The sequence below is a fragment of the Molothrus aeneus genome, chromosome 32 (assembly GCF_037042795.1).
Source record: "Molothrus aeneus isolate 106 chromosome 32, BPBGC_Maene_1.0, whole genome shotgun sequence".
NCBI classification, from domain to species: domain Eukaryota; kingdom Metazoa; phylum Chordata; class Aves; order Passeriformes; family Icteridae; genus Molothrus; species Molothrus aeneus.
The window spans coordinates 723,351-744,466 of record NC_089677.1 but is presented as its reverse complement, the minus strand read 5'-3'; the positions used below and the strand labels follow the sequence as shown (position 1 = coordinate 744,466).

The window sequence follows — 21,116 nt, the reverse complement described above, 5'->3', positions numbered from 1 at the left end:
GCTTCCAGTACTGTAAGGCCACAATGAGGTCACCTCAAAACATTTTATTTTCCAGGCTGAACAATCCCAATTCTTCCCGCCTTTGCTCTCTCAGTAGGGGAAAATCAGCCAGCTCTTTGACGGAGAACCCAAAGGATGTCAGGATATATACCCTACAGTAATGAAATACCACAATCATTCCATAGATCTCCTTTCTTTGCAGATACAAAACGTAACAAACAGACATTTAGACTTGACAAAACTCTTCGAACACACCAGGGAAATTGGGATCCCAGCCTTCAAACCCCTCATTCTGACCTCCTCAATACACAGATTAATCAGTCTGCTGCTTAATGCAAAATGATACCACAGCAGTGGGGCATAGACAGACAGGTGTAAACATGTAAATATGTCACAGAAGTGTCAGTGAGGGATGGAACTGGAATGGAAAAGGACCTTGTTGTGACTGAGAAAAGGCTGCCTACTCCTATATCTGATTATAGACCTGGGGATGTAGCTGGGATGGGTGATATCATACAGGACATTATTAATAGTGCAGTCTCCCAGTGGCATTGTGAGAGGATGCTGAGGGCTGCCAAATGCCTCCAGGGAGCTCTCACATGCCCTGGTGTAGGTGGCAGGGGAGGGAAGTGCAGGTCCAAAACCTGACAAGAATTAACTGTGCACAAGGTGTGAGAAGTAGCAGCTGTTCCAAAGAGTGAGGTAAGCACAGAGGAACTGCTCCTGACCTTTCTCTTGTAATCAGGCAGGTATGTGTCCAGCAGCCTCCTCTTGATTTCCAAAAAAATACAGATATTTCTGTGGAAGGATCAAATGTAGACACACACCTGCCATTGCAATCACCTGTGTGACTCTACAGAGCTCATCTGACAGTGCAGAACAGAGACTGCTCCTTGCAGCAGAGGTGTTATCACAGAACTGGCCCTCAGGAAGATGTCACCAGTTGGGAAAGCTTTCCCCAGTGACCAGTAGGGTCATGGCCACCCCCACAGTGTCATGGGTTGGCTCAAAATTCAGAGGAGTTTTATGTGCTTGGGTGAGCAGATGTCCTGCTATGCTTTGCTCAGCCAGTCATTTGAAAAAGGAATGTCAGTGACTCTGTGGGCTGACCTCCATTTCCATAAGAAATTAAATATACACCTTTCACTGGAGGTTACTGGGGCTCAGTGCTCAGATGTGTCTTCTCTTTTATAAATGGCCTTGAGTAAATTAATTAATACATCTCTGAGCTGCTGCAGAGATGAAGAAACCTTGGTGGGCTTCCCCTCAGATTTGTAGCTGCAATCCCCTGCCAGTGTGCCAGAGAAATGCATTCGTTTCCAATCCCCTCACTCTAACTTCCAGTTTGGTTGCCCCCCAGGATGGGAGGGTTAACACTTTGGGCTGCCATCACTTGGTTTTGTCTCTGAATTCTTCAGCTTCTCAGAGGGCCTGGCTCTTGTGAAAGCTTTAGTTTCAATCTGTCTCTGTTGAAATTTCCATATCCTCAGAAGCAAAAGCATTCAGGAGGGTGTCTGCAGGGACATTCAGCACTCTCCAGCAACCTACCTTCATAAATCCATCTTGTACAAACAGTTGATTACTATTCTGAAATACAGTGCAAATTTTCAGACACAGTTATGTCACATTCCCACCTTCTTGAACATTCAGAATTCTTTTCTTGCTCTGTATCTTACCCATGTCCCCCAAAGCACAGAGGAAGAGGGCTGCATTTCTTCCCAACATAGTTATTAGGAAGAGGGAATGAACAGGGCAATCCATGACTTGGGAGGTTGTGGAAGCAGTGTTCAACAAACAGTGACAATAATCATGCTTTCCTCTTTGGTAAAAGCTTGGAAAAGCTGTCAGGCACCACAAAGGATTATTAGTTGCTTGGTCTGAAGAGCTGAAGCTGCTCCTAAATTTTTAACGAAGTGCCAAACACTTCAAGCTGGCTTACATAAATCATGTGGGGTATTACCATTCTGAATGTAAAACTCACCAGTCACTTTTCCTTCTATTCCACCTCCTCTTAGCAATGACTTACAAGTAAATACTTGGGCAGTCTCTCACAGTACTAGGATTTCATGCTTTCTGCAGAACTTTTTAAATGATGTCTCGCTCTTCCCCTGTGTGGAATGTTCAGAAACTGACCAGAATAAATCACCACAAACAAAACTGAACAAAATTTTTCACTGCTACATAAAGTGGTGAGTCTGAAAAGAGCAGCAAATGGTTTGCCAGAGTTTATTAGGGATTGAATTTATCAATGGAAGGAAGAGGTAAGTTTATTAACTTCTCCTTAAATGCAGACCTTGAGCCACCTAGCTCAGACAGAATGAATAGCCTGCTAAAACTGCAGTGATAGGCAGGAATACAAACAAAAAAAAATAGAGTAAAGCCACAGCTGGGAGACCAATCAGATTTGCAATGCACGAGCTTTTGTTTTCTGTGTTCTTTGCTTTTCCTCTCTGAGCCACAAATGTCAGCAGTCTCCAAGTCAAATTTGCTTAGTGCAAACCGGCCACAAACACAGCCAAAATGAACTTTTGTTAGGAATTTACATGTGGAAAATTCCAAGAAGAACCATGAAGAACAACAAAAGTATCTCACTAGCATCACCTAACCAAGGAAAATAATTTCACTTGGGCAAAATCTTTCCACTTGTAATGAACAATCTAACAATCTGAATTGAAAAACAAAACAAAACAAAACAAAAAAATCCCAATGAAAGAGCAGAAAAGGTCACATGAAGGATTTAATTCTTGGGAGATTTTTAGACCATTCTCCAAAAGGCCAGAGAAAGAGCTGCTTGTGCTGAAGTAGCTTCTGCTGAGGTTCACAGAATCCTAGGCCCTCCAGGAACCTGGAATTTGAGTCAGTATTCCCTCAGACAGGACACATATGCTGAAATCATGCCCCCAAGTCTGAGTCCCCTCTATAGATAATTTACTCACTGGTCTGCACTGAGAAAGCATTTGTTCTGCTTTGTGATTTGCATTGTGGAATTTCTGGAGGCATGGCCAGAAACACCAGAATTATTTGCTTTGAAAATATGAAAAGATAGACATTTTAATGTTTTACATTTTTCTCTCCTTTTTACAGATTTAACAACACACATGCCAAATAAATCTCAAATTATCTGCAGTTCAGACAGGCACAACGTTCCATTTTGGGCAAAGAGCCATTCATCAAATGCAATACTCCCCAGACCTGCAAACAAATATACTTTTAATGTGTCTTATAACCACATTACAGACAAGGCCATAAACCAGCTGGAGTTTTCCAATAACACTCATTTCTCCTATCTAAAATAGTGCTGTAGACATACTCTGAGGTGCTGGACTTCATCGACAGCCTGACAATTTTTAGTCATGGACTGGAACTTCTGAACAGCACTTATGAACCTGCTAGGTTGGAGGAACTCCCTGAAAATTGTAATCTCACCAATCCTTGTGGTTTTGTCAAAGTTTTGCACCCAGAAAAATATAAATATTTGTTCTAAAACCTTTTTACTTTTGCAGCAAATAATCTGCAAAATAAATCAAACTACAAGTTGAATTTCAAAGTTAGCATCTTTCCCACCAAATCCGTAATACATTTCACATGAAGTTCAGGAAAACACTTTTCAACATTTTTCCCATTAATGAGGTTCCTCCACGGAGAAGAAAACCAGCTCATTTTAGCTTCTCCGGCTCTCAGGTCCCCAGCCCTTCCTTTCTGTGTGCAGCATGACATTGAGGAGAGCCTGCAGGAACTCCAGCCTTATTTTTCCCCCCTCATCACACTCCAACTTGTGTGTTTTGCTAGTGCCACTTAATTTTGAGACTGAGCAGAGCAGGGATTGCATGCAGCTGCATGTTGGCATGAATAATGCTTCTGGCTTTTGGGCTGAGCCATATCAGAGCTTTGCTTACCATGCTGCGGGCTCGTGTGTCATCCCATGTGTGGATTCTGGATGCTGCAAGAAATCTGCTCAATGACATCTGTTTAATAATATTTTTACTGTTTTTAAAAGAAAATCCTATGCTGAGGGAAGGCAAAATTGCACAGCAGTTGCACAGACAAAAAGGTCTGGGCTCTGAGATGCATCTACATTAAGTTAGTATTTATTCAGGTATGACAGTAATTGTATGGTAACTGAACATCTTCGATTTTTTCCCCCCTCAAAAGCAAAACGTTACTGCAGGCTAACAGTCTAGATTTAGGTGAACTCACACTGTGACAAACTGAGAATGGAGAAAACACATTTCTTGTCCATAAAAGGACAGCTCACACATCCACAGAGGGTAGCTCTGATATTGCTGCTGTTCCAAACTGCAAAGTGGAGACTCAATCTTGCAAAAAAGAGTTTTGTTTACAGTGGATAGAAGGTTCTTCAGCTAAAGATTTTTTTTCTTCTTTTTTTCCTTTGCCTTCTGAAACAGAAAATGGCTCACCCGCTTAAGCAGAAAATGGTGATTTTTTTTTTTTAAGTGGAAAATTTTCTGTTCAGGAGGGAGGGGAATCCTTCCCCTTATCTCAGCACTGGTGAGGCACATCTGGAGTGCTGTGTTCTGTTCTGGGCTCCTTAGTACAGGAGCAAATCCATGAAAATTATTAAGGATTAGGACAACTGTACCAAGAGGAGAGGCTGACAGAGCTGGGGCTGTTCATGCTGCAGAAGAGAAGTTCCAGGGGGATTTTATTGAAGTGCAGAAATACCTCACAGGAGGGATTAAAAAAGATGGAGCCAGGCTCTACTCAGGCATGTCCATGATAGGACAGAAGACAATGGGAAAAAAATGAAATATAGGAAACACTGCTGATACATGAAATGTATTTTTTGTTAAGTTTAAGGGTGGTGAAACACTGGAATGGCTTGTCTAGAGGTTGTGGAGTCTCCATCCATAGAGATATTCCAGACCTGAGTAGGCAGAGCTCTCCGCAAGCTGCCCTAGCTGATACTCCTGTGAGCAGTGAGATTGGCCTACATGATGTCCTGAGGATCCTCCCAACTCCATCTGTCCCACGGTCTGTGACTCATGCCTTTATCCCAGAATGCCAGAGGTCTCTGACACATGGTGGATGTGTTTGCAGAGCAGGAAAATCAAATTCAAGGCTTTCCTGAGTAATTCGAAGGAGTATTACAGTCAGGGTTTATCACAGACTATGAGGGTGCTCTAAGAGGAGTTTTGTATTTTCTCCTTCAATCCACTACTTGTGCAGCAAATTTATAAACAGGTATGATCTTTAGTGAATGGTTCACATCCATGACTTAGGATTTTACATTGAAAATTGATTTAATTTAAATATTAATGATAATACCAAATACAGAGGTGTCCAAATATACAAGGAAAAAAAAAAATCTGTCCTCCCTGGACAGTTGCCCCTGGCTCTCAGCTACACAAACAAGACCACAGAAAGGCTTAAAAAAGAAGTGACAAATGAACTTCTAGAATATGGACAGAAGGTAGAATTAGAAGGAGACCACAGGAAGCCATATAGAGCAGCGCATGGCAAAGTACCAAGAAGCAGCACACTTTTAGAAATGGTTTTCAAAATACTGAATCATTGAACAAGATTTTTGAGTTTTAGGAGATGGTGGGGAGAGGGATGTCCTCAATCTGTCCTTGAATATTTCTAATTGATGTCAGTTTTGTTTCACCTTATATAAATGCAACTTCTTTAAAAACCACCAAAAAAAAGATCACCAGTCCTGAAAACAAAATAGGAGTTGGGTCACTGGGTCTTTCTGAATTCCCCACTTGTATTATAGAGGCCTAATAACCACTTTCTGATTCGACTGCATCATTTTCCTTCAGGAACCCTTTCCCTTACTAGAGAAAGAAAGAAAACAACAGCATTATTGAAACACAGGATTTATTTCCTTCTTATGGTAACATTCAACAGAAGCCACTTGATAAATATGAATTAGATGGGTCTGAGCGATCTCAGCACACAAAACCTGACAACAGTTAGCAAAGTCAGAACTTTTTCATTTTACATAGTGAGACAGTTTTCTACTGTGCATGATCCTGCAAGTTTGAAACTAAACTTCTCTGTGGAATAACCTCTGTGGAAGTAACTTGGCCTCTCTCTGCTGCCAAGCCCAGGCCATGCTATCCCAAGAACTACCTACCTCTGCAGAGAAAGGGCTTAACTGATATATATGCCACTATGCATGGAAAAGGGAAAAGCACGGCCTAAAATATAGATGAAATATTGAAAAAAAAATTCAGAAGAGAGTTCGCATTCATTGTAAAGTATAACAAATAGAATCTTCAAAGAAACACACAGCCTGTTTCCATACCTCTATATATGTCTCATATCTTAGTAACATAGATGTAACTAAAAAAATCCCAATTTTCATGTTTACAGCCTCTAGCAAACCTCCCTCTTGGACTGTTTTAACATTGACTCTCTGTTTCTTTGCAGATCTTACAGGTGAACAAGGTGATGTCCATCTTGTTTTATGTGATATTTCTCACTTACCTTCGTGGCATCCAGTCTTCCAACATGGATCAAAGGAGTTTGCCAGAAGATTCGATAAATTCTCTTATTATTAAACTCATTCAGGCAGACATTTTAAAAAACAAGCTTTCTAAGCAGATGGTAGACATTAAGGAAAACTATCAAAACACAGTGCAGAAAACAGACACTCAGCAAGACATAGACAGAGAGGAAAATGTGAAATCAGACTTCCAGCCAGTTTTCTCAGTGGATACAGATCTCTTGAGGCAGCAGAGACGCTACAATTCTCCCCGAGTCCTTCTGAGTGACAACACGCCGCTGGAGCCGCCGCCCCTGTACCTCATGGAGGATTACATCGGGAATTCCGTGGTGGTGAACAGAACCTCCCGGCGGAAGAGGTATGCAGAGCACAGGGGCCACCGGGGGGAATACTCCGTTTGTGACAGTGAAAGCTTGTGGGTCACGGACAAATCCTCCGCCATCGACATCAGGGGACACCAGGTGACTGTTCTGGGAGAAATTAAAACGGGCAACTCTCCAGTTAAACAATACTTTTATGAAACGAGGTGTAAAGAGGCCAAGCCTGTAAAAAATGGCTGCCGTGGCATTGATGACAAGCACTGGAACTCACAATGCAAGACATCCCAAACTTATGTCAGAGCACTGACTTCAGAAAACAACAAACTGGTGGGCTGGAGGTGGATACGGATAGACACCTCCTGTGTGTGTGCCTTGTCCAGGAAAATAGGAAGAACATAGATCTGCATCTCTTTGCTATATAAATTATTACTTTAAATTATATGATACGCATGTAGCATATAAATGTTTATATTGTTTTATATATATTATAAGTTGACCTTATTTATTAAACTTCAGCAAATCTACAGTATATAAGCTTTCTCTCTCAATAAAAAAGAGCAAAGGGTGTGTGCCTCTACTGTGGCCAACTCCGGGGTTTTTTAGACTATGTTTGTGACACTGCTTGGTGGCAGCATACCTTAACCTTCCTGTAAAATCTGTAAAATCAGTATTTTTCATTCAGTATTGTCAAACCAGTGACTGTCATTTAGTAAACTTGTTAAAAATCGGATCAATGCCAAGACTTGTGTACATATTTATATTCCCTGCTCTATACATTCATATTTAATTGGATCTGCAGTGTTGACTCCTCACCACCAAAAAAAAAATGGACCAAAATACACATTGCAGCCTGCAGATGATGTCAAATTTTCAGGCATCAGGTAGCCCTAAAATAAAGTTTCTGTGTGTTAGGCCAGTTTTGCCAGTGAAATGACCATTTTCCCTCTGATAGCAATTGAGAATGGCTGCTAATAATCCAGGAACATCCATTTGTGTTTAGGAAGCACATTTGTTTTGCAACTGTTTCTAATGCTGCCAGTGCATCATTGAAAAAATATGAAAAAAATCTGAAATATTTGTAGCCAAAACTTGCTGAAGTCAAGAACTGATCTAAATGGATCATTAATATAATACATAAAAGATGGTTTGTTGTGATCAGCCTCTTCCTCCTCACATGAATCAATTATCTTCTGCTTGCATTGTTGGATCATTCCTCTCTGAGTTTTTAAATTAGAAAAAAAGCTGGGAGTGTCTTAACCTTAAAAGAGTCATTGGCTTGCACATTGTAGTAAAGAAAGATGCAATATCCTGGCATGGATATCAAAGCCACAAGCCCGTACGAAGGTTTCCTTCTTCTCAGCGATCCATTCTCCATCTTTCACAGGGGGAAAATTGTGTTGAACTGCTTGAGAAACCTGGTACCTTTCACAGGAACGTGAAATGGATGGTGGCTAAAATCCATGAAGTCTATAGTTACACTGAAGCTCCCCAATTAAACATATGAGTTGTTGCTTAGGAGAGACAAATGTGCTAGCGTGTATTTACCTCAGAGTCTTCTGTGGATTGTGATGTAGCTCCACTGATGACAGGAATAATGACACTACTTGAAGAGATGTCCCATTACACGTTAGCTGTGCAATGCCCTGGTTGGGATCCCACTCCCAGGAAGCAAATGAGAGTTCATGTCTAGGAACAGAATTCAGATTGAGCCGCATGTTATCCATGTCCAGATAGATCTAACCCACAGCTAGGGCTGGGAAATACCAGCTATTCAGAAAGTTTTACCCTCATTTATTTTCTGAGGGGTTTACAGCTATAGCCTCTGCTGCCGTAGCGTGTTCAGCATCACAAATGGAAATGAGATCAGAGCCCTCAAACATGAGGCTGCAGGATGCCTTTGCTCATGCAGCTTTCACCCCTCGAAACCAGCTTCAAACATGCAACAGGCCATGAAAGGCAGCAAACTGTCGGGTATCCCCTAATCCCTTACAGAGAGCGCTACACACCATAAAACCACCAGGGAGCTGGACAGGTTGCCTTGAGGCCAAGCAATGGAACAGTCCTGTCCTGGAAAGCCAGGTTAGAGCACGTGGGTATTTTCTTCAGGGGAGGCCAGAAGCAAAGCTTTTGAGAACCATCTCAATTTTCAGCATGAAGCCAGGGTATTTACCTCACAGGAAATATCATCACTTTCAGCACTAAATCCTAACTTTGCTTCAAGCAATAACCACTTCAGAGGTTCAATACCAAGGCAGTCATTAAAATGAGAGGATGTAATATAACAAGGAAGTCAGTATCTGATAGATCTGATTAGAATATTTCTCATTTCTTGGCAAAAATGTTAAAAAGAAAAAAACCCCAACCCCACAGAGCTTTTGCTACTTTTCCCAGTAGGAAAGTTTAAGTTTTTACTAACCATTTTGGCTTGGGGGAATAAGCATATTTTTCAGAGTTCTGCCACACTGGATTTTTTTGTAAATTAAAAGCTTGATTTTACACCCTGAGTTCCCAAATAAAGATCATTTGCAGATGCTGGGAGCAATTGAGAGCTTATATAGTTATGGATCACTAACTTTAGAGATCTCCTTGTTTCACTGTGCCACATAGGCCTATCTCCACGTGAGAAGAGGAGGTAAGGAGACCAATCCCATTAATCAGAAACTGCCTTGTTTGGCAGTGTGGATGTCACTTTTGTTTACATAAATCCATTTCTCCAGATTTTGCTACTGTAAATCCAGAGAAGATCTGTTGAAGACAGAGAAGAAAACATAGCTCTATAACAATATAGACAACATCAGAGTTGATTCTAATGCCTTTTTTTTTTATGCTCACTGAAAATCAAGGGAGGTTCATTCCTTAAGGGTTCAAAGAAAGCCATTTGTCATTTTCCACTGTAAATCCAGTAACAGGAACTGGTCTTTGACTCTTTACTTTAACAAGTATTTTACAAGCAGCCAGCAAAAATATCTCAGAGTAAATATGCCTGTCATCTGAAACACATGAGATGAGAACAGAATGTGGTGTGTACAGTTATTAGACTGGCTGCCCCTTTCCCATCCCAGGAAAACAATGAGTGGAAGTGTTACCCTCTGGATCTGATCCAGCTTCCACTAAAGTCAATGGGGAAAAAAAATAAAATCTCACCTTCTCTGGTGGAATCTGGATCAGGCCCCAACTGAAGAAAAACCTGAAGATCTCGACCAGAGAGCAAAGCAATCCCACACATCAGTAACACTTTCCTGTAAATCCTGTGTATGCATAAGGTGCTGTATAATTTTGTAACGAGTTTGTAAACAAAGGCTGTAATAAATTTGTTAAGGTCTAATTCTCTTTTCACTGTAGCCAGGGACGGTTTTATTGCCGACTTTGGTCATGGCACAATGAATTCAAAATTCATATCCAACTTTTTTTTTGTTTGTGTTAAGTAATTAAACAAAATATTCAGCTCTCAACGCCAGTTTAATTTAAGGATTCTAAAAATCACTTCCATTAGGCAGCTCAGATGCTCTGTCAATATTGTTTTGCCAATAGATCATTATAAACACACATTATATTTAGATTTTCTCCCAAATGACCAAATGCTATTCTGAAATTGCCTGTCTGTGTCAAAATGTATTTTCTCTGCTTTTTCCCACTAGTTTTTTTCCAGTCCATTTAGTAACAGCAAAAAATGCTCCACTGAGGTTTTGGAAAACCATCTGCATTTATTTTATCACCTTTGAACATGTGTTCAGGAATGAAGTCTGTGCAGAGAGTTTACTGCTACCAAGAGATTTGTGCGGCTGCACCAGGAAGAAACTTTGACTGGACTTTACAGAGTGTGTGCTCAAAACCACTCTGCTCATACTCTGTTATTTCAATTCTTTAGCAACCCGAGGCTTTTGCATTGTGTATCTGCAGACAATACTAAACAGGAAACAAGCCTGATTGGGAGTTTCAAAATTAAAAATTTCATGATAATGACCGGCTATCTCTGACCTCTTGGCAAATGCAAACGTTTGCGCAGTGAAGTCAAGCACAGGAACATTTGTTTCATTTAATAGAAACATTGTGGCAAAAGCAATGGGATTCTGTGCTCTCCGTGCTTGCTAACCATGTGTAGTTCATCATGGATATGGGCAGGAGGAGGAAGAGGAGGAAGAGGAGTAGAATCAGATGAAAAGCACTAGAGCTTGTAAGAAGTTAAAAGGCTGTGCTCCAGCTTGGAGCATTTTAAAGTGTGGAGGGGTTGTTCTCTGAAATGCTTTGTCTGTATTTTGTTACAGCAGATGGCAGAATGACGAAGCAAGCACAGATGTGGTGTAAAAAAACCAAGCAATATGAGGATAACAAAAAACTTTCCCGGGAAAGTTGGCCACTTGCTACCACTGTGGGTCCCTGCAGTTCTGGGCAGGTGACTGCAGAGTCCAGCAACGACATCCCTAATTTAATGGTTTGGCTAATCTCTAACGGGGGGGGTGGGGGGGTGGGGAGGAGTCTTTTTTTCCTGCAGCACATTACATTCATGAGCTGGATCGTTTTCTTTCCTTTCCTTTTTTTTCTTGTCCCTTTGAGTTTTTTGTTTGTTTGTTTGTTTTTTTGTTATGGTAATCTCTAGCTGCTTTGGCACCTCTGATGAACAACGAGTGGTAATGCTTTGCATGAATGTCCCCAAATATAGATTTCTCCTTTGTTTTAGAACTGAGCTTTGAAGCCAGTGGCGCCTGAAAGCCATATTTTCATCACGGAACTGGCCTTTTGATGTCATGACCTCATGTTCCCGGACATTTTGATCACAGGGTTCTATTTTGGAGCTCTTATCCACACAATAGATGAGATCATGACCAGGCTGATTGAGAAGTGGCTGTGTACATGACAACAAAGAGAGAACGAGGCAGCCCTGTGCCATCTTTGCATCCACCTTCACACATCTCCTGTTCTGATTTCAGTCTTGAGTTGCATGATCAAGGGCTGGTGATCAAGGTTTGCTTTCTGCATCTCCAAGGGTTCAGATGCCCAGAATATCCTATAATGCTTAAGTTTGGGAGTGACGCTAAAGATGATCTCATTCCAACACCTCTGCCATGGGCAGGGACACGTTCCACTAGACCAGGTTTCTCAGAGCCACATCCAGCCTATACTTGAGCACTTCCAGGGATGATCTTTGGCAAGAGGACAATTTCTCAGTTCACATAAACATGTCTTGTGTGAATCTGGGCATACCTTCTGTAAAAGGCTGCCATGGTTGCAGCGTTGGCCCTCTCCAAAACACAGTGCATTGTCACTTTTCACCTGTGTCACAGGGAGCAGATGGAGTCATTGACAGACCAGTCATTGACAGACCAGCTCCTCCCTCCATCCAGGGGAGACTGCTCAGGAGGCAGGTTACATGGTTCTTTTCTCTAAACAAAAATATTCCTATGGAGGGTGTGAGGAAAGCAAAGGAAGTGTTGAAACATGCAGGGAGTCAGAGCTGTTGGGTGGCAAACATCTTGCAGAGATTTTGGAAAGCGAGGGAGAATTCAGCTGTTCAACTGTAACATCAGATGAAAGGCTCTTTCCTGCTATGATAAGGGTTAAATAAATACCATTAGATAATCTGTAGCGGTAATTCAAAAGCAAAATAACCTTTATTAATTGGGGTTAATCCCTCTGTGTTGATGAGGAGTTAACCACACTCGCTGTGCACAAATGATGAATCCTTGCTCTCAGTTACCCTGTGGTAGCCCCTGTTTTCAGCACTCAGGACTATGAAGCCGTTAAGTGATGGCCAAATTTGGCTCAGAAAATACTAAATCCACATTGAATGCATGAGGGGGAGCCCACGTTGGAAGCATTATCACCACACAAAACAAGCACAGTTTTTAACATGAGTTCATAAAAATTTCTCATTACTTTGTCCAGTTCCAGGGATTTAGGTTTTAAAATAAATTTTGAACTGTCTGGTATGAGCAGTACACATATCTTTAGCAGCAATTTACAAAAGAAAAGAACTCTGTAAATGGAAGTATGCAGCGAAATACTGCGTCCAGCACTGCAAATAACCTCTGTCTTATTTATGTTCTCAGTGTCTCAGAGAGGAATTTAATACAAATCTTGGTTTTGTTTTACTCACCACATTTTGTAAAATAATCACCTCAACTTACTGCTTGTAGAGGTTTGTGGTGTGCAATCTTTGTGGATAATGAAGCAGAAACATGGCTGTAAAGCTGCTGAGCAATGTAAGAGTTTCAAGTCCCACGTTTGCACAGCAGACAGTAAAAACAAACATGTGAAAATAACAGAATTGGTTTCTCCGGCTAAGAGAGATTAAATATGTTTTAAAATATCAAATTATAGCTTTTTTCAAGTTATTACAAATATTTCAAGTCAGATTTGTATGTGACACAACCCACTGCTCACATGGAGCATAATTTTTATAATCTTTCTTATTGCACAAATCTACTCAATGTGATTCCCATTAAGTTCAGAAAACAGAAATTTGTTCATTTCCACACTGCTGACAGAGCATTCAGAATATCCGTAATAGATGAGCCAAATCTCAGGTCAGAGCATAATCCCTGAATTTATGTCCTAAGGATAAAACTACAGGAAGGAAATTTTTTTTCTGCGGAGAGTGAGAGTTCAGCTGCCACATTCACAGTGTCTATGCCATGCTATCACATGTTTGAAGATGTTAGGAGGAAGAATCTGGTCAGCTGGAGAGTTGATGGAAAGAAGTGGGAGATGGATGGGGCAATAATTATTACATGACCTCCTTGAAAACTACATCCCACAAACATATAAAATGCAGCCCTCAGGATCCTTCTGATCCTGGGATCTGACTCAGAGGCATTTATTCCTTAGGTCAATAATCCTGGATTCCTGAGACTTGGCGTCAGGACATCATACTTGTCCTAGGCGGGGGTAAAGGTGAAAAAAATCCCTTCTCCCACCATAATCAGATAACAGCAATTATGCAAGAGGGCATTCTCATGGGAACAGTTTTGTCTCAAAATCCCATGGCTTTTTTTAATTTTTTTTTTCTGCAGAAATGGAAGATATGGGTTTCTGAGAAAGGGCCTTCTGCCTGTAGTTTTCTCAGAGGGATATGAGGGCACTGGAGAATAGAACTTAGGGAGAAAGAAGAAAATTCTCATTGAGCAGAGTTTTTCAGTGATCTATTTTCCCTTCACTACAAAATTATGTGGTGAAGTTTCCTGACAGAGAGCCTGATGCAGGGAGAATTTGCATGTGAGTGACAATGAAAAGCACCTCAGTACAGAACCTGGTTTGAAGAGAGGAGCTCAGAAATCCCTGTGGCTCCTTCCTCTCTTTTCCTGAATGCCCAGGGAGATTCGAGGGTGTCAGTGGCACAAAAACGGAGAGCAGTGACAGAATAGCTGCAGAACACACTTCTCCATTCACAACAGTCAGGCAAAGGCAGCTTAAGGACAACTCGATCATTACAGAGGCTGATCCAGGGCATGCCCTTCACCTCCCTCCATGGGATCTCAAGGAGAAGGATCCATAATGCCATTTCATAAACCAACTTTAAGAAATATCAAGCCAGTGCTGCAATGGTCTGGACTTGGTCCACACAAAATGAAAGGCAAAATCTGGTGGGATTTTTTAGCAGTAATTGCTGTTGAACAGTATATTGGAATTCAGAATGTACAGGAAAAATTATATGAATAGTGAAAAGAATCTAAGTCACATAAAGAACTAATAAATACTCAGCTTTATTCTGATCTCATGCAGGTTTAATGTCTGACTTCAGTGGGATCAGTCCCAGTTTTTACTGATACAATAAAGCTTGGAATTACATCTGTGACATTTGAAAGCAGGTGGTGGGCTCTGTGAGAGATCAGACTCTCAATTTCTGTGTGCCATGTTGCTGCTGCCCCATGAAATTCGGGGATGGATGCCAATGGAATTAGTTAATGGGATAGATTATAGGACCTACACTTCCATGCTTTAAATTACCTCTGCCCTGCTCAGAGCGATATTGTTGACAGCTCTCAGACTGACTCAATGCTGCTCACTAGGCACCCTAGGGGTTTTTCATGCCACCAGCTAAGCAATCTTTCCTGAGAAACACAATGCAGAGAATTCAACATCAACTCTGATTCTTGCTTCAGATGGAACTTCAGTGGTCTGGTTTTGTCTGAACAAATGATAAGAAATCAAAGTTAGATGTGCAGGTACTGGCATTCAGAATTAAATTCTGAAATCTGTAACTACTGCCAGCACAAGAATGATGCGAGATGAAGGTAGAATGTACACTCTGAAGGCTCAGTGAAGATGCTCTTGTTCAGAAACAAAATTGTTTTAGGCAACAGCAGTATATTTGGAGCAAAGACAAAGATCCTAGTTCTGTTGAACAGTGATGCCCAAGTGAGTTTCTTTTTAGTTCACCAGAGACATCATGGTTTTGGCTTTCCCAGGCATTTTTCAGTAGGTATTACTGAGCATAATTAGCATGATAAAATTTGCTACATTAGAAACATTCCAGAACTACAACCTGAAATAAACTGAAATGGTTGATCATGGTTAAGCATCATGTCCTGAATTTTGATGCCTCTACCAGCCTTCAAAAATGGCTCAGTTTGCAAATACAGCTTGACTTCATGGCTAGGAAAATTTCCTTGAGATTTTTCTCTTCATACGCTTTTCCATAAAATCTTCATAAATACCAGAGATTTTACAGTTTCTAAATGTAATCTGAAGTGTCCACTTCTGTCAGCCCTGAGGTCATCCATTCTCTCATGAAGTGTTTACTAAATATTCCATTGCCCCAAGCAATGGTTTGCTCAGTGGGAACAGTGCAGGCTCCATGAGTGAATAGCTACAGTTTAGGAGGTGTGAATACAAACAATAACACAAAAGCTGATATAAAGAAATTCACTGGAAAGCCAAAACTAGAGCTTAAAAAAACCCCAACTTTAGCAGAGAAAAGAAGAAAATGAGGAAAAACGAAATCCAGAAGTTTGCAAACTTAGGGAAAAAAATAAGCTGACCTTTGATAATAGCAATAATTGGGGTTTTTTTCTCCTAGAAGGTTCATCCCCCTCTGCCTTGCAAAATCCATTCATTTCCCAACAAAATAAAATATAACAGCTTCAGCTGAAATTCTGCGGTCAGGGAGATTTTTGTGCTTAAAGCTCTTAGTGGGTCTCTGCTAATAGTGTCTGTAGGAGTGGTTTATAGATTCATTCTCAAAAAAAAACCAAAAAAAAACACCCCATAACCACAATCAGGATTTACTGAGAGACAGTTCCATAGCTTGGTCTGCATTAAAGTGGATTTAATTCACTCTAATTGCTTGTGTAAGTCTTGATCCAAAATAACCCATAATAAGTTCATGTCCAGTTTTAAAGGAAAAAGAGCTGTCAAGAAGTTGGTAAGATTAACCCCATGCTTAAAACTGAGCCCATGCTCAAATGTTTTTAGGGATCAGGGTAATAATAAGATTCATTAGTGATTTTATTCCTGGAACTTATAGTTGTTCACTAAGAAAACCCCAAATGGAACAATAATATGATCAAGCCCCTTAGTTCCCATCCTGCAAATTTTGCTTTAAACTCCCAGAAGAAGAAGTACAAAAGATAATCTGTTAGCATTTAAGGCTTGATCCAAAAACCATGGAAATTTGCAAAAAACTTCAAAAAACTTCTAGTGGGTCCTGAGTTATGTGCTTGATAATTGAACCATGGTCAATAAAACAACATGGATTTATAGGACAATGAAAAGAACACACCAAAAAAACTGATCATTCATTGTTTTTAGAAATCAAAGCACAAAAATTAGCAGCAAAGTGTTTGGCAGCACTTCACAAATTCTTCCTTGAAAAAGTCATTCCAATTGCTTGCACGGGGTACTGGGGAAAGGGAAGTCCGTTACATGCAGAGATAACTGGGAATGCCAGGGGGAAAAGTCTGGATAACTGTGGGAACAGCTAGGGTGAAGTTATCAAGGCCAATTCAGTGACTGATGTGCTCACATCAATGTCTGAAGGCAAATTGAACACTTCCCTCCAAGTGAGGGGTTTGACAGCAGCACTTTCTAAAAGATGCTGAGGAAACAGAAAATCTTTTAGCTAATGATCTCCTTGTCTTGTATCTCTTATTCCAATACCTGCTTGAAGGCTGCTACAACTGCAGGTGAATTTATCCCTCCTACCATCCATATACCCCATCAAGGAAGTTGCTACAATAAAGTCCTACGCTTTTCCAAGTCCTTGCTAGACGGCTCCAAAAATTTATGGGAAATTTCGAGCAAACACACAGATTTAAATGCAGTTTAATGTCATCCTTAATGTCAGGGTAGGTGAGATCCTTCACTGTGGAGGTCCAGAGGTGTTAAAAGAAAAGAACCAGTATCTGTCACTGCAGCTGGCAAACTGCTGTCAGGACAGCACTAACACTTGCCTTCACATCTCTCTTCCCTCCCAGCTAACTTCTTGTTCTGTTCTTATTAGTTCTCCAGATGAATTTATTAGTCTGTCAATCAAATGTGGAGGACTCTAAGGAAAGGTGGCCAAAACCAGACTGTGAGATGAATTTTTTGGCCAGCTGGAAACAGCTTGGATGCTGCGGGATGGGCACCCCTGTCTTAGGGAGTGGTGAATTCCATCAAAGACTTAAAAAGAAGGACAAATAAGGATATAGACTCATTTTCTGTCAGGATCACAATCTTATTTGCAGACCACTTTGTCTGCCTCCTGATCCAACATGCACTGACAGGCTAAAAGTAGGAAATACCTATGAGGAGAAAGGGGGTTGGGCTGAATGAGAGGGATTTTTGGGACTGATGGAGTGAAGTGCCCAGAAAACATGAGTCTAGTGCTTAATGGAATTAATTTTCCCTTAAAATAGTAAAAAATAGAATTTCTCATCACAGGTAAATATACATTTATATAGTTATAGATTCCCTTTTACCTCATGTGAGTTTTAATTTGTTGGGTTTTTTTAATGGACCTACTCTGTAATTCCAGAAGCCTCCAGTGGGCTGGAAGACTTGTTCCTAGCATGGGTTACCTACAAATCGCAGCATTTCAAATTAAGATATTCTGTAAAGGGGAAGTCCCAGGTGCTTTCAGCACAAGTGTGAGCTCTGAAAATGAAGTTAAAGCTGTCGACACTGACCAAAAATAAAAGAGCTCATAGGACAGAGATGGAAATCCCAGGATAAATGGCTTCAAATGAGGTAGAAGAGAGAGCAAGGGGGGTGGAAGAGACAACTCCTTTGGACATTTGGCAGTGGGGACAAAATGCCAATCCTCAAATGTGCAGTTTGCAATAGAGATGATGAATTGGGTGCAAGACAATGATCCATTGCTGGGCTGGGTAGGTGACAGGATCAACCAGCTCTGGAAGACTGACCGAGATTAAGTGTTAGCTGGTGCCAAGGAGCTGCAGGCCACCCACACAGATTAAGTGGGAAAGCGCTAACCAGTTCCTTAATCTGGGAACACAGAGCTGTAAAATAACAGCTGGACAGCAAGGCAGAACAAAGTTCTCCTCCATGGTTGAGGGAAAGGTGGTTGAATGGAAAGGCACCGTCTTCTTGATCAGTACAGGCCCTCAGCCAGGATGGCTACATGTGGAAAAAGGCAGGGCCACATTCCTCTGAGATGGCAGCACAGCTCTGTCCCACAGGCCAGGGCAGCAGTCTTCAAAGAAACAATGAAATATTAGACGTTTTAAAAGGATTTCCCACTATATTGATGTTGTTCCTATAACACAAGCCAAGGAGTAGGAAGGCAGCACATCAAAACATCTTTGCATGCACTTGGGAACAGGCATCTCTTCTGCACCAGACAATGATTTCTACTGCCTGTAAAGGCAACATTTGGGCTGCAAGTACACAGAAAAATTTTCCTACAGCACCTGCGCCAAAAGCAGGCAGCTGAGAAAGCAGCCTCCATTGCTGATGGTGTTTGAAGGAATTCACAAAACCCAGGGGCATGTCAGATCCTGCAGGGATGAGCACTCCCATTCTGCCCCAGTGTCCAGCTGAACCATTTCCACTGCTCCAAGGACAAAACCTGGCCCCACCATTTAGGACTGCTGCAACTGTCCATGAGCCAGCAGTGCCCTGGGGACGAGAAGGTCAGTGGTGTCCACGGGTATATTGGGAAGAGCATTGCCAGCAGCTCAGGGAGTGATCCTGCCCCTCCGCCCAGCCCTGTGAGGCACATCTGCAGTGCTGTGTCCAGCTCTGGGCTCCTCAGGACAGCAGGGACATGGAGCTTGTGGAGCAGGGCCAGCAGAGGCTGAAGAGATGATTTAGGGCCTGGAGCATCTCTGGCAGGGAAAGGCTGAGGGAGCTGGGGCTGTCCAGCCTGGAGAGGAGCCCCAGCTGAGAGGGGCCCTCAGCCCTGGGTGTCCCTGTCTGCAGGGAGGGCTCCGAGCAGGGCCCAGGCTCTGCTCCAGGGGCCCAGCAATGGCACCAGAGGAACGGGCAGGGGAGGCAGAACTTCTTCCCTGGGCAGTGACCAAGCACTGAAAAGATTATCCAGAGAGGGTGTGGAGTCTCCTCACTGGGGATATTCCAGACCCCTCTGGACACAATCCTGTGCCCTGTGCTGTGGGATGGCCCTGCTTGAGTAGGGAGGTGGGCCCAGCTGCCTTTCTGTGGTCCCTTCCAGCCTGAGCAATCCTGGGATTTTGAGCTTCTGTGTAGGTAGTGGCTGGCCCAAGGCAGTGCACAGACTGAAGTGTGCTACATCTCAGGATTGCAGAGCTCTCCTCCATGTCAGTTCAGAAGCATAACCCACACAAGGCAGGCACAATGTAGCCACAGCTGTTGCAAGGGGTTAAATGCTGCATCTGTCAGCAGCACCTCTCCTTGGGGATGAGCTCTGCAAACACTCAAACCACCACAGAAGAATCACAGGTCACAAGATCCAGGGTCAGGATCTGAAAACACTCAGCACTTCCCAAGCATCACAGTTTGTAGTAGCACAGGACATAGGCAACTGATTCTGTCTGCATCCCTGCACTCTGCTTTCTGCCAGCTTGGCATTCTCCACCATTGCCCCTTTTAGATTTTTTTTTCCAGACTGTGGTACATGACAAATTAAGAACAGGAACAGCTTCTGCAGTTTTCTATCTTACAGTCTTAAAAGCTCTTCCTAAATCCCCTGCGAGGCTTGGAAGAGGCATAAAGCAGAAAATGACTGTCATCTTGCAGTGTAACTGGCTGCTTTATGATGTAATAGCCACTGCTCACATTTTTCCCCAGGATAAGCTGTTGGCATTCCAGAAGAAAAGGGTAGATTCCTGAGCTTACGTATGAATTTCCTGCAGGCTAACCACATTCATAGAGAAAGATTCTGTAGATCCCCCGCTGTTATATTTTTTTGTAGGCAAGCCTGTCAGCTCTTTCAATTAAAACTTTTGTTTTCTGATGGAAATCAGGCTTCCAAATTCACTTCCTTTTCTTGCAAATACTACTCTTTATTATTTCAAAGTTATTATTTCAGTATACTCATTATCACAGTATGATTACATATTACTCTCCAGGAACTAGTTTTAAACCATTCAGTGGCATCCAGATTTTTAGCTGACATAATATGGAATGTATCAAGGGTGTCAACATTCAGTGCTGCTGTTTAGTGACTCAGTGCATGACAGAGGTCTGAGAATTGATATTTGTTTGACATATCATATTTTCTTCACCTACCGTGCCTCTTACTACCTTCAGCTAATACCTCTGCCTTATATTTTCAAATCCAAGACTACTGCAAAATGAATTTTATTTATGCAATAAACAGAGCACCTGTCTGGCACCTGTTTAAAGCATTTACCACTGACAGTGAAGCTGCCTGAGCTACAGAGAAAAACAAAAATACCCCTTCAGATTGCAAAAGAAAGAGCCTTCAGAAGTCTCCTTAATCAGTGTACTCTGGCAAAGTGCTGCATCCTGGAACAGACCCTGCTCTTCAGTAAAAAAGAACAGAGAATTTTTCAAAGCTATGGACATTCATACCACAAACAACGTGTTACAGCAGTTTTACCATGATCAAACACAAAAGAAAAGACAGACTTACCTCTGGTGAGGCATTTTGTGAGCTGCAGAGGTAGAAAGAGAGGCATGTGGAAAACCAGGACAGGGACTAACCAGAACACGCACCCAACAGTCAGCACTTGCAAAATGGCTACGGGAAGACTGGAGCCGTTCAGCCCTGCAAGACTTAAAGGGACAGATTTCCACAAGCACACTGGGACAAAAGCCTCTGGAAGAACACAATTCCCCACTGGGAGAAGGCAGGCCCTGGTACTGGAAATACTGAAGCATGTCTTTAAGCATGTGAGAACTGCTGTGGACTTCAGTCTGTGCAGCTCTGCACAAGCCTGCAG

General features: G+C 41.9%; 1 protein-coding gene and 1 long non-coding RNA gene across 7 annotated transcripts in view; one reads left to right on the top strand and one right to left on the bottom strand.

Annotated features, from left to right (window-relative positions):
* The window catches only part of NTF3 (neurotrophin 3), a 47,182-nt gene extending 39,939 nt beyond the window's left edge, over window positions 1-7,243 (top strand). Inside the window, exon 2 of the mRNA XM_066568365.1 lies at window positions 6,397-7,243. Coding sequence (XP_066424462.1) covers window positions 6,397-7,191 — 795 coding nt within the window. The 3' untranslated portion in view covers window positions 7,192-7,243. The remainder of the gene's footprint in view (window positions 1-6,396) is intronic.
* Window positions 1-20,912, bottom strand: part of LOC136568381 (uncharacterized) — a 47,681-nt gene extending 26,769 nt beyond the window's left edge. For 2 of the 6 annotated variants that reach the window (XR_010785206.1, XR_010785204.1), the window contains exons 1-3: window positions 20,807-20,912; window positions 8,338-8,478; window positions 6,454-6,942 (exon numbers count right to left, since the gene is read on the bottom strand). This is a non-coding gene — a long non-coding RNA (uncharacterized lncRNA). Of the gene's footprint in view, window positions 1-3,033; window positions 6,943-8,337; window positions 8,479-9,365; window positions 9,599-9,936; window positions 10,024-20,806 lie in introns of those variants that run through there. The other 4 variants (XR_010785203.1, XR_010785208.1, XR_010785205.1 and 1 more) reach the window with 4 other exon arrangements.
* Between the last annotated feature and the right edge of the window lie 204 nt (window positions 20,913-21,116).